This window comes from Eretmochelys imbricata, chromosome 9 (assembly GCF_965152235.1).
Source record: "Eretmochelys imbricata isolate rEreImb1 chromosome 9, rEreImb1.hap1, whole genome shotgun sequence".
Classification (NCBI taxonomy): domain Eukaryota; kingdom Metazoa; phylum Chordata; order Testudines; family Cheloniidae; genus Eretmochelys; species Eretmochelys imbricata.
In genome coordinates this window covers 61,636,437-61,650,323 of record NC_135580.1, presented here as the reverse complement: position 1 = coordinate 61,650,323, position 13,887 = coordinate 61,636,437, and the positions used below count along the sequence as shown (strand labels likewise).

The window sequence follows — 13,887 nt, the reverse complement described above, 5'->3', positions numbered from 1 at the left end:
GAGTAGGCAAATCTGTGTTCCCATCTCCCATTCTCCTTCTATGTCCCTGCGTGGCACCTGTCACCTATACAGATGGTTTGGTGAGTTGGGCACTCTACCTGCTGAACTCTTTTCTTAGAGCTTCCGACGCGGAAAATGCCCACGGTCTGGAGTCCTGAAAGAAAAATAGGTTTGTAAACAGCTCTGTATTCAAATGAATTTCTTTACTTGTCCACAGCCCTGACTGCTCTGTGCCATGTGGAACACTGGGCTCTTTACCTTTAGCTACAAGGGAAGACATTGCTTCACTCTGTTAACTCACAAAGACTCAGTAAATGAAAGGCTTCTCCCTGTGCTGTCCTACAATCTGCCACCTCCATGCAACCCCATCCTTCATCCCCAGGGTATCATCTGCAATTAATTAACCACCCCCTGAATCTCCTGCGTCCCTGGCCTCCAGCCTGTGCTACTTCCTCTATTATCTGAGTGCCAAGAGGGCACTGCCCAGACTCAAATTGAGTTTGGGGACAAAGGTTGGTTTTGAAAGTAGCTCTAGAGTTGTCTTCGGCTGGTGGAACTGAAGCTATGTCTACATTACAGGCGTTAAAGCTGCAGAGATACAGCGCTGCAGCTGTGCTACTGTAGCACAATAGTGTAGATGCTTCCTAAGGTGACAGAAGAGGGTTTTCCATCAGTATAAGTAATCCACCTCTCTGAGCAGCAGTAGCCAGGTTGACCTGGCTGCAACTACACCAGAGGCTAGGTTGGCTTAACTACAGAGCTCAGGGGTGTGACATTTTCACACCCCTGAGCAGATCTAACTAGGTTGATGTAATTTTTAACACCTGAGCTGTGTTGCAAAGGTGACTTGACAGAGCTTTGAAAATTGGGGGTTAGTGACTCAGTTTCTCTTGGCTATGCAAGTGAGAGACCAAATGTACCCCTGTATTCACACCTACACACTACTGTAATAATGTTTGTATAAGGTATGCCTTGTATGGTATCATTTGAGAACCCATAATTTGCTGGTCTGTATTTTTCTGCTAAAGTATATGTGGCAAAATTGTATGTAAAGTTAAACAATTCCCCTGTATGGTGATATTGACACAAGTTCCAAACCCCACAGCCCTGCCTAAACAGAAATTGGCAAACAGGTCTGTCCTAAACAAAGGAATGTGTGCTCTGCTTAAGTTGCATTTAAGCCATAAACAGAACCATCAAGCAGCAAGGAAAGACAAAGGAAGTTCAAACAGGTGAAAAAAGCAGCAGGGAACATCCTTCCACATCAACTCTTTGACTCCTGGTTTTCAGCTGGGAAATGTTTGTCAAGAGAGGAACTGAAACTATAAATGGTAGAGACAAACACCACAAGACACCCCCTCCCTGCACTGAAGCAACAAAGGAAGCAGCTGTTGGACTCTGAGGGAGGGGTCCTGACCTAGAGAGTTTGGTCAGTAAGACTGCTGAAAGCATGTGGTGAGAAAACTTTGCTTTGATTCTAAAGTAGTTAAGTTAGGTATTAATAAATGTCTTATCTTTATTTTTCTTGTAGCCATTTCTGACTTTTATGCCTCATTACCTGTACTCACTTAAAATCTCTCTCTTTGAGTTAATAAACTTGTTTTATTGTTTTATCTAATCCACTGTCTTTAAACTTAAGTGTCTGGGCATCTCCACTTGCGGTGACAAGTTGTGTGTTTATTATTCTTTTAAAAGAATAACGGATTTAATATAACTTGTCATGTCCAAGAGACGGTTGGGCAGTACAGGACATACATTTCCGTGGGGAAAAAATCTAAGACTGGGGGTGTGTTGGGGTCACCCTGCAATGTAACCAAGGCTGGTGAGAGCCAGAGTGTAACCCAAGTGTGGCTGGCAGGCTGCCGTTACCCACAGATACTCAGGTGGGGCTTGCATGCTGGAGGCTGTATGTGAGTGACCCAGATGGGAGCTACTTCAGCAAGACATTGTAAGGCACCCATGGTTGCAGGGCAGGGGTGACACAGCTGCTCATAGTCTGGATTGTACCTTGGAATGTCACAAAGTGTTCCTTGTTGATCAATGAATTCAGAAACCTTGGGAGCTGGAGAAACCTCCAACAGCATCAGAGACTCGGGAAAGGTCTTGGTTTGGATCCAACAAAGGGGTGAAGATTTGTTGGATCCAACAAAGGGGAGCCAGTTTGTCCATCCCTAAGGGAGGTTTTTATGGGCCTTGGAGTCGGAGAGGCTCTGTCTCCTCCCCACTTCTAGCAGGGGGATGGAGAGATGGATTTAAATGGGAGGAAAGTGAGATTTTTAAGAATAAAAAGGTGGAATCCTCACCAAACCTTGTCTAGGATTCTCTGCAGGCCTGAGCTGCATCCACCTCGAGAGGCCAAGAGGAAGGCTAGCCCACAGGATAGAGCTTTTTGGCTATAAGCAAGCGAACCAAAGCTCAGAAGGTAAGGACCGGGCCTGTTCCCCGAGCTCACTGGGGGTTTGTCACTGATTTCAGGGGGCCTGACGTAACACCATTTCATTATTTTCGAGGAATGCCTTTGGTTAGAATGAAAAAGCTTCTTTACCGTATGCCTCAATGTGCTGGCAACATCTGTCCACAACACGCGGGACCTGCCTGTAGATGGGATTGAGGCTCAACGTCTTGTTCCTCTCCAAGGTTCTCCTGAGATCCAGCTCATTGGGATGTGACAGCTGCAGAGCTTCCAGCAGCCTGGAGGTGTTGTCACCCAAATCAGCGATGGAGTCCACAGACACTCCCCCCTGAAATCAGACACAGAGGTGACTTGGGAGAGCAAGGTGCCCAGAGCCCTCAGTTCATAAGCCCCCCTTCCCCCCCCAAATCCCAGAACCTCAGCACTAAAATGAACCCCACAAGACTCCATATCCTGGCCAACAAAATACAGAGGCCTGGTATGGGCCACCCCAGGGCGAGCGAGGGAAGTGAGACGCTAGAGTGAGCTCTCTCATCCCAGGCACTCTGAGTACAGCCCCGGGGTACACACTTGGGTGGCTAGCTGGTGCTGCTGCAGCCACACTGCTATTTTCAGTATGCTAGCTTGAACACAGCTAGCATGTGTCCATCAATCCACACTGGGAAGCACGCTGCCAGTGGCTGTGTAGACAAACCCTTGTTTATACACACTGCCACTACTGGAAATCTCCCTTCTATACACACCCCTACTGCTGCCAGAGCTGCTAGTGCCTTGGTCTAAATTCCAAGCAAACTCCAGCAAAACTCTTGTTCAGAGTGAAATTTCCCATGGAACCAAGAGTCACTTCCCTGTTACCCTACCCCTGCTCTGTCTTTCCCGCTTGGCTGGAGTGTCTTCTGGAGAGGCTCAGTGGCCTGGAGTCATAGAATCATAGAATATCAGGGTTGGAAGGGACCTCAGGAGGTCATCTAGTCCAACCCCCTGCTCAAAGCAGGACCAATCCCCAATTAAATCATCCCAGCCAGGGCTTTGTCAAGCCTGACCTTAAAAACTTCTAAGGAAGGAGATTCTACCACCTCCCTAGGTAACGCATTCCAGTGTTTCACCACCCTCCTAGTGAAAAAGTTTTTCCTAATATCCAACCTAAATCTCCCCCACTGCAACTTGAGATCATTACTCCTTGTCCTGTCCTCTTCTACCACTGAGAATAGTCTAGAACCATCCTCTCTGGAACCACCTCTCAGGTAGCTGAAAGCAGCTATCATATCCCCCCTCATTCTTCTCTTCTGCAGACTAAACAATCCCAGTTCCCTCAGCCTCTCCTCATAAGTCATGTGTTCCAGACCCCTAATCATTTTTGTTGCCCTTCGCTGGGCTCTCTCCAATTTATCCACATCCTTCTTGTAGTGTGGGGCCCAAAACTGGACACAGTACTCCAGATGAGGCCTCACCAATGTCCAATAGAGGGGGACGATCATGTCCCTCGATCTCCTCGCTATGCCCCTACTTATACATCCCAAAATGCCATTGGCCTTCTTGGCAACAAGAACACACTGCTGACTCATATCCAGCTTCTCGTCCACTGTCACCCCTAGGTCCTTTTCAGCAGAACTGCTGCCTAGCCATTCGGTCCCTAGTCTGTAGCTGTGCATTGGGTTCTTCCGTCCTAAGTGCAGGACCCTGCACTTATCCTTATTGAACCTCATCAGATTTCTTTTGGCCCAATCCTCCAATTTGTCTAGGTCCCTCTGTATCCTATCCCTGCCCTCCAGCGTATCTACCACTCCTCCCAGTTTAGTATCATCCGCAAATTTGCTGAGAGTGCAATCCACACCATCCTCCAGATCATTTATGAAGATATTGAACAAAACCGGCCCCAGGACCGACCCCTGGGGCACTCCACTTGACACCGGCTGCCAACTAGACATGGAGCCATTGATCACTACCCGTTGAGCCCGACAATCTAGCCACCTTCTACCCACCTTATAGTGCATTCATCCTTCTGGGGCTGCTGGATGATGCTGGTTCCCATATCCCCCCATTTTAATTTTCCAGGGTGCCAACAAGGTAATAGTTGCTCCCTCTGCCCCAGACCCACAGAAGCCCTGACAGGACAGTGGACTGTCTGCCTGCCCTTGCCCACCCACGCAGCAGCAGCAGGATCAGAAAATACCCTTGTAGGCTGGGTGGTGCCCGCGGAGGCCCATCTCCATCGTCTTGGGCTTGAGGCACCAGCCAACGCGGTGACACACGCTTCATCGGGAGCGGGGACAGCAGGAAAGTGGCTAGTTACCAGATTCGTCCGATATGGTGGTACAATGTGCTGGATTTAGTTATTCACATTACAGTAGTGCCTAGAGAGCCTGACCAGGATCAGGCCAGGGTCCAGGATCTGCAGCTCTGGAGCAGGCAAACATACGAATGGTCCCGGGGCTCCATTTACTTTTGCAGAGAATTTCAAAATATTTGGTTTTGGCTCCCAGTCAGAACAAAACCGAAGATATCAGCATCCTGCATGGAACAGAATACGCTTCCCCTGCCCTGCTGTACTCCCCTGTCTCAGCCCAGCAGAGGGGGCAGAAAAGCTTGCACCTCCACAACAGGCAGAGTGAATCCTCGTCCTTCTCAGCCTGGTGACCACCACTGACCAGGCTCTTCTGATTGAAATCTCATCTTCCCTTGGCTTGCAGGGCTCTGTGCTCTCATGTGGCCCCTCCAGACTCTCCAATCACTTCTCACCATGTTGCTCAGGGGACGCTCATCACAGCCCTCAGAGCTTGGGTCCCCTGCTCTTCTCCTTCTACATTTTATCTCTGGGTAATCTCATCAGCAAACACTAATTCAGCTACCATCTCTGTACTGATGGTGCACAGATCTGCCTCTGTACTCCAGACCTGTCTGTATCTGTCCAAACTGCAATCTCAGCCTGTTTCTCTGACACCTCCTCATAAACATCCAGCCATCGGTACAAGCTCAGCTGATCAGAACAGATCTCATAATCTTGCCCTCTGAGTCCTTCCCTGTTGCTCCTCTCCCAATACCACCATCCTTTTTGTCACTCAGGCCCATACCCTGTATGTCATTTTTGACTTGGCCCCCTCTCAAGATCCTCGCATCCAAGCTATAGCTAAAACTTTCCAGTTCTTTCTGCAATTCTCAGAGCCGCCTTTCTTCTCCATCCACAGCTAAAACCCCTGTCCAGACCTTCATCATCTTGTGTCTCAACCATTGAAACATCCTCTTCTCTGGCTTCCGTAAATCCTATCTTGCCCTCCTCGTGTCCATTCAGAATGCTACTGCAAAGACCTGGCTCGTCACTTTACCATGTCACCCCTCTCTTTGCATGGCCTACACTCACCCGCCTGTCTTTGCTCAGATCTGACCAAGAGGTTGACTCCCCCCTATCACTGGCCCATGATGCCAGATTCTATCGCCCTCATGTTACATTTTCAAAGAAGCACCTTCATGTATTCTCCCTTGCTGAACAGGTTTGTGCCAATTTCCTTCTCCTCCCTCATCTGTCCAGTGTTGTCTCTTGTCTTATTCTTACTGCGCAAGCTGCTTAGAGCAGGGACTGCTTTATATTCTGCGCAGTAGCCCACAGGACTTGATGCCCCTCAGTTTCCCCAACAGATGCCAGCACAACCCAAGGCTGAAAGCAGCCAGAGGGCCAAACTAGCACAGCTTGACCTTGTAACTAGGGCCCCTGGGAAACAGCCTCAGTAGTTGGGGTGCCATGGCCCCCCTCCTGCCCAGCTTGATGGCAGCTTGCTTCCAGCATACAGTTTAGAATATCAGGGTTGGAAGGGACCTCAGGAGATCATCTAGTCCAACCAAATCCACAATTTTCAACCCAGATCTCTAAATGGCCCCCTCAGGGATTGAACTCACAACCCTGGGTTTAGCAGGCCAATGCTCAAACCACTGAGCTATGTCTGTCTGCCCCCGCCCCAGCCCCAGCCCCACTCAACCTGTTTTGCAGCCATACCCTTCGGTGGCTCCGGGACACGTTGTCCAGGAAAGTAGGAGAGAGTGGCTCATCTGCAAACTCTCCGCCGGGCCCCAGCACGCAGCCTCTGCCGAAAGGGGATTTCTTCTGAATCTGAGCTCGAAATTTAGTCACAGTCGCTTCCACCTCCAGGCAGTCTCTGCGGCTGCCTTTCACTGCTTCCTGCATTTGCTTGTGTGTCCAGTCATTGGCAATGACCTGGGAGAGCGGGATCCCAAAGACCTGGGGACAACAGTCTGTAAAAACTTGAGACAGTTAGGGACTGTGACCTGCAGTCAGGCAGAAACGAGACAGAGACATAGCAGCAATCCCTCCCTCCAGCCAGGAACCTGCGCACTCTGCCGCACAGCAGAGCTACACTCTGCAACAACAAAAGCAGAGTCAGGCAATCTGGGGCCCTTGGCAACCCCCCATCTGGGGTTCCCATTGCCCCACCCCCATTCAAGGGGCAGTGGCAAGAACCAGACACAAAAGACCCATCAGCTGAGCTGCGGGCTGCTCACCACCGCTCCTCTTTAGACACCCAGGGGTCTCCCCCAGCTCCAGGCCACAGCTCCCTGCCTGCAGGTGAGTCAGGCTCTTTCCTGAAGGAACAAGGGTTCAGCTCCTACCCACAAAGCAGAGGGCTGTGGGGAGGGAATCCTACCAACACAGAAGAGCCACAATAGGGTGAGCCCACCTACCGTGCCCTCTGCTGGGACAGTGGCGATGGGAGCATCCTCCAGTCAGATGGGCTCAGAGTTAACACCCCATGGGAATGCAATGGGGCAACTCCCCGCTCAGAGCAACTGATTCAGGCAGGCGTTGCTACATCAGTAACACCGTGGCCATGTGTTCAAGATTTTTCTTGTCCTCATGAGGCCCAGAAACATTTTCTTTAGATAAACTTTGAGAGTCTAGTACCATGATAGGCCAGATTTCCAAGAGAGGTCAGTGCATCAGTTGCACACTGCGTACTGGGCACATCGTAAAATCTGACTTCAGTTCTGGGTACTGAGCACCTGACCTCTTGACATCTTCAAATCCAGACTGGATGCGTTTCTGGGACACAGTGCAACACAAATTACTTGGGCTCAGTACAGGGTTAACTGGATGAAATGTAAAGGCTTCTGCTATACAGGAGGTCAGACTAGACCATCTAATGGCCCCTTTTGGCCTTAACGCAACATTAAGGTTGATGACTCATGCTCTTCTGAATGTCGAGTTCAGCAAAACTGAGTTAAGGTGAATGCCCATAGAGGCTTAACTCTTCCCCTCCCCCCCGAGCTGGCAATAGCCACTGGGAAGTATCTAAATCCACTGCAGCTGTATTCAGTGTGCTGGGTGTTGTGGTACTGAATGATGGAGGAATAAACTGGAGCAGCTTAGGAGAGCTGTGACTGTGACATGAGGAGATCAGGGTCTGAGACCGCCCCATGTGTGTGATCAAAGGAAGGAGCTGCACATAGACCTTGAGGTTCCAGTCTGCACCATTTCAATTGAGATTGTGTCCGGAGCAGGGCACTGGGGTGGTCTTGCCCTGGGAAATGTCAGTCGTGAGGTTGGATATGAGAGCAGGCTGGGTTTAATGATGGGTATGGGACAGTACAGGTTTAGGAGCTATCCTGTGTGAAGGGGCTGTTAAATTTTACAAGTGTGGTATTGTTTCAGGGAACAGACTCAGTGTTTGAGTGCAGAGCAAGTGTAGGTAGCGTCTGTCCATTACAGTGACAAGGCAGAGCGAAAGTGTGTGTTATGGGCATACTAGGGCATCATACAAAGAGGCAGAGTTATGGTTGTGTGGGCATTTCCCTTAACTCTGCATTTCCTGGGTGTTAGAAGTTAGAGTTTTGCTGAGCTCAATGTTCTGGAAGGGCGTGAGGTATCACTGGATAACCTTCACTCTGGGTTAACAAAGTTTTTTGCCATTTACTTGCCCAGTTTTTTAAACAGAGACAGAAAGGTTTTTCAGTAGGAGTTAGTGATTATTTAGACCATTGTCATTCTCTCCTAGGTTTTCAGTTGATATGCTACTGTAGCTAAGTAATAATCCAAAGACACCATTTCATATAGTGCTTTTCACCAGTAGGTCTCAAAGAACTTTTACATAATGATCCCCATTTTACAGATGGGAAACAGACACAGAGAGGTTGAGTGACTTGCCCAAGGTCACCCGCTAAACCCCCAACTTCCTCCGCTACCCCTCATAGTCTCCAAGCCCCTCTGTCTTCTCCCTCTCCCCCAACCCCTCCCGTCTCCCTTACCTGTGCCCCAAAAACTCTTTGCCCTCCACAGCTATCCGTTCCAATTATACATCAATCACTAAGCAGACCCAAGCTCCCTTCCCACCTACTTTTGCACCTCTAATTGCCCTCCCCTCCTAGTGACCATTCACATGTGTCATTTTCTTTTCCAAAACAGTTCCAGCACTTTCTGAGTAGGCTGCTGTACTCAGATTACATTTCTTTAAAAAAAAAAAAAAAAAAAAAAAAACTTGATGGAGCATTTTCCCCCACAAACATTCACAGTTCATTCTCCGATTTCTTCCCCGGGTGGGTTTCAAACTAACTTGCTAGAATCTGTGAATTTAATGAAATGCTGGTGTTTTTATATTTGTTTGGGTTTTGTGTGATTTTATTTTTTTCTGAGGGCTGTATCTCAGGAACTCCCTATTCAAATGACCCCACATTTGGATCACTAACCCTGCCCTACACTCCCATCAGGCATAGCAAATTTCAAGACAATCATTTTAAGTATGCAGATTTCAGAGCACTTGAAAGAGCTCTCTTTTAAACAGGAATCTGGTCTAACCCTTTAAAAAAGCTCCAACAGATGAGGAAAAAGCAGCAGGGGACAGCCTTCCCTACAGACTCTGTCTCCTGAATCTCAGCTGGAAATGTTTTCCAAGAGGGGGACTGGCTCTATAACAAGGCCAGCTACCAGGCTGTGTGTGGAGACAGATGGGCAGGCTGCTCAAAACCAGAAGGGAGCTCTGTTGTAGAGTTTGCCAGGGTCTGGCTGCCCTATGGCACAGCAGCTGTTGCTGAGGGTGTGAGGTGAGATGTTGGGGTCAGAGCCATTGGAGCTGGGGCCATGGGGTGACTCAGCAGTGTGTGCAGGGAGGGGCTGGTTGTCAGGGAGGGTGGGGTTTCCGCACATTGGGAGCAAGAACCAAGAAAATTTGGGGAAGGGGCTCTGCAAATCCCCATCCCCTGCTCTTGGGAAAAAGGAGAGTTCAGAAGCCATTCCCCCCATGCTGAGTCCAATGTGCAGTAGGAACCTTGGGGCTTTCCTGTCATCCCAGTGCTGCTTCCAGCTGCCAGCTGAACACCTCACAACCAGTCAATTGTCCCCTCCAACTCATTGAGGGCCTGGAGGGACCGGGCACGGCTTGTACTTGAGGAACACTCAGGAAGCCCCCTCCCCAAACACCTCTCAGTCATGCCATCCTCACTACGGCACTTTCTCAGAATCCAAGGGAAATTTCATGTGCAAAACCCACAGATAAGCTGGCATGCAGATTTCAGGTGATTCACTTTATCCTGCTCCCTGAGCCCTTTCAGAATGGGAGTGTTGAATTCCCAAACACAAATGCTGCAAAGCCAGGACATACGCAATTAAGAACACATTTCCCACCCGCACAGCCATGCAACTTTAATTCTGTCCCTGTGGTCCCTGTCTTAAGGAGCTCCTCAGGGAGAGATCATAGTTCCTTCACCTCCCTGAGCCTTTTTGTTCAGTGTGCTCTCTGCCCCCAGCCTGGATCCATGGTGCTACCTGGAACACAGAGGAGATCTGTTGGCACATACAAGTAGCAGTCCTGATCTGAAGTTATGCTGGGCACAGAGAAAAATGGCATGTTTGGTTGGGGAGCGCTCAGGTAACTGTATTCCTAGTTCCTCGTGCCATCCCCACAAGGGAAAAATTAAGGTCTTGTGCATATGTTGTGTAGGAAGAGCCTCCTTATCTCTGTTCCTAGTTTTCCAATATCTATGATTTGTTTAGTCTTGATAATCTTGAAGGGGATTCCACATTTTCTGGCTTTTGCAACATTTAAGTGTTGGCAATGAACTCTTGCCTTGTGGCAGGGCAAGAAGAGCACAGGGCAGTGCTGAGAATACAAAGCTTTTTATATGTCAGTAGGGAACCTGGAAATACTGTATTTATGACTCTGCCCATGGAGGATACCCATTTATTGACACCTTCCAGAAAACAGTTTGGGGCAGGAGGAATCTTTGATTTCCAGGTGATTCCTATAAGAATTCCTGTAAGAATGGTCTGTCTTTTTATTCACACACAAAAATAAAATAAACAAACATCCCTCAAAGGCAAAACCCATAAAAAGACAAGCACAAACCAAAGACCAAAACCCCGTCCCAAGCAGAGCCGCTCCACCAACCCTGAAAAAGGAGATGTGCCAGAAACTCTATGGAGTCCCTTGGGCCCTGCGCCACTGCTGTTGATTTTCCAAGGGAAGCGCTCATATACTAGAGTGATGGGTGTACGCGTCAGTGTGCATGCAGTGGTAAGCAAGCTTGGGTGGAGGCAGGATAAGGAGCCAGTGCCTGAAGTGACAGAAGGAATGTTTAGGTGATAGTTCTTAACAGCTGGAGCACCTGAATTGTAGAACAGTCTCCTCAAGGGGAATCCATTGCAGGAGAGACTCAAGAACAGGCTCCCTGGGAAGTAACACGTTCACATACCAACACTGCCCCATACCCACACATATGCACCTGTGACCGTATACTTATACATGCACGTGCATACACTGGGGGAGAGGCGGGAATAACATGCCACAAAGGAGAAATTCACAATGGAATCCAGGTAGATAGGATGCCTTGGCTTAGCTTATTTTTAAAGACCATGATGGCTTTGAGGAGCACAATGCCAGACTGAAATGTGGAATTCACTCACCTTTCTTCTCCTTGGAGGAGTTCTCCAGTTTCCTTCGGATGAATTTGTTGCGTTTGGGTCCAGCTGGTGGGGGGAAGAGGTGAGAAAAGACTGCATGTCATTAGGTCATCTTCAATACACGGCCTATCCAAACCTATCCACAACCCTTCTACCCCCGTGCTATCCACTCTCGCAGCATCAAGCCATCGCACTCGGCAAAAGGGTGCTACAGGTTTCTTTTCAAGTGTCCAAATATAAGAGGAGGAGGGGTTGCATTTCACCAAGACGTACCAGAATATCCTCTGTAATAATACCCATCCCACCCTTCCCTGCAGCCTGTGGCCACTCTTCATTATTGTCTCTTTTTGTTATAAACACAAGTGTCTTAACTATAAGCCCTGTGATAGAGAGCTCCCTGCCACATCTGATGGTGAACAGGAGAAAGAGCAGCTGCAGAGAGAGGCCAGTTCCATAAGCTTTCTACCTACACTTCCTCCAAATGATACGTTGAGGATTTACCAGAACTGAACACTAACTCTGAGCTGAGTGGTGTGACAAGGTGGGAATTTTTATAATATTCTTATGAATCTTCTGTGTACCTCCGTTTCCCTCTGTACTTTGCATTGCTATCCAGTGCGGGGGAAGGGTTAAATCTGCTTTTGGGGCAACACAGGAGACGTGTGTGGTGACTTGCTCTTTAAGGGTGCAACAAATGAGTTGTTAAGGAACTGGCTGGAACCTGTTGAAAACAACCTGTATCAATGCTGAATCCAAAAGAGACAATGGGAGGACCCAGTGACCAGATCATTTACACCTAGGAATCAGTGACCAAGAGGAAAGATTTCCCCCTTCGCCTCCCAGCAGGGCAGCTGAGCAAAGACCAGCTTGAGAACAAAGGGCTAAGAGTTGACAGCAGGGGATAAGAATGAGCTTCCAGAAGAAGCTCTCAGCAGGAACTGATGAAGGGTTGGAGCAGTGGTTCCCTACCTGCGGCCCATGGGCAGCTTGTAGGTCAATCAGCACACAGCTGTGACCCATGTGACATCCTCAGGGCCATACAGGTAGAATTGGATGTGGTCCACAATGGTAAATAGGTTGAGAACCACTGGGTCAGAGAGAGACAGAGCTTGAAATTGAATTCATTACCTCTTGGCTGGTGGATTTCTCTGGCCTGGTCAGATGGCCTGGCTTAAACTTAATTTCTCTGTGGTAGCCTAAGGATTTCCGAGGCTCTGTTCCAGATCACTAATACACCTACTGGTCTGAAAAGGCTGCCTGGTGTCACTGCAAATACGTGCTGAGGTGCATTAGTCCCTGAAGAGCGTACACGGCTCTGACCAGGAGTCTATCTCAGCTGGACTCACTGAGCCGAGCTCCTGGGGTGAAGCAGGAGGACTGAAGCCCAGAGGCTCAGTCGTGGAGGTGGTGAGGCTGTGAGGCCTACCCTGAAGGAAGAGCAAGACCCCTTGCGGGGTCTGCATTACTGAAGGGTTTTCCCAAAAGGCTGTGTAAAAGCCAGCACATAGCTCCGATCCTGCAGATCCGTGCCTGGGGGACAGTGGGACTGAAATCAGAGAGTGAGCGAAGGAAAAGAAAGAAGTGCAGCAGCAGTTGAGCAGAAAGACCTCCAGTGGGGGACCCCCTGCTCAGCACCACTAAACCTGAAATCGCTCTAGTTGGGTTCAGGGATGGAGTGGCTGCAGAAAGACACTGCTGCACTGTGAACACACTACCACTGCCATTCCCACCAGGGGTGGGGAGCTGAGTGGCAGGACAATGGCCAAGGTGACATGTGAGTGTTTTACATATACAGATCTATTTTTGCTGTTTCCCGGGTTGACGTTGTGTCTCTTTGTCCCCTAATAAAGCCTGTCCTTGATTTGCACCAGACTCCACGCTTGCACGTGAAGAGGTGCTGCCTGTTCAGAGTCCTCTAAAGGGGGGGGTATTGAGTTTTTCCCAGATTTCTCTGGGGGTGCTTGAGTCTGTGATGTGTGTTAGATTTTAAGAGGAACTCCTAGACATTTGAACCCAGCTCAAAGCGGGAGGTAGAATGCTATTCATACTCCATTCACCACATCCCCTCCAACCCAACCTGCTCTAGGGTGACCAGACAGCAAATGTGAAAAATCGGGACAAGGGGTGGGGGTAATAGAAGCCTATATAAGAAAAAGACCCAAAAATCGGGACTGTCCCTATAAAATCAGGACATCTGGTCACCCTAATCTGCTCCTCCCTCTGGGGCCAGCCTCCTGGTTCTCCAAACTTCTCTGGCTTCCCTCTATCCTGCACCTCCTTGTGTCAATAAAGGGGGAGTGACTGGGGCTCAGTTAGAGAAAAAACCCTGGTTTATTGTTACAACATGAACAGCCAGGTTTGGAGCTTTGCATCCAGTTATTGCTGGTGTGTCCCACTGTTAATCTTTTATTATGCACACAGCCAAAGGAGTGTCTGCAACTTCCCAAGTCAAGGCTCCAAGTCTAACACTTCCCCTTATTTTCTTCCTTTAGCAGTACAGAGTTGTTTAGATGGGAAGTTTCTTGTTTTACTCTTCTGTAGATGATATGACAGATCAGGGCCAGATTTAGGGGCA

At 48.9% G+C, this 13,887-nt stretch overlaps 1 protein-coding gene across 1 annotated transcript in view; it reads right to left on the bottom strand.

Annotated features, from left to right (window-relative positions):
- ARHGAP36 (Rho GTPase activating protein 36) overlaps positions 1 to 12,332 on the bottom strand; it is a 32,155-nt gene extending 19,823 nt beyond the window's left edge. The window contains exons 1-5 of the mRNA XM_077825548.1: positions 12,282 to 12,332; positions 7,380 to 7,463; positions 6,402 to 6,644; positions 2,546 to 2,741; positions 99 to 154 (exon numbers count right to left, since the gene is read on the bottom strand). Coding sequence (XP_077681674.1) covers positions 99 to 154; positions 2,546 to 2,741; positions 6,402 to 6,644; positions 7,380 to 7,463; positions 12,282 to 12,332 — 630 coding nt within the window. The remainder of the gene's footprint in view (positions 1 to 98; positions 155 to 2,545; positions 2,742 to 6,401; positions 6,645 to 7,379; positions 7,464 to 12,281) is intronic.
- Between the last annotated feature and the right edge of the window lie 1,555 nt (positions 12,333 to 13,887).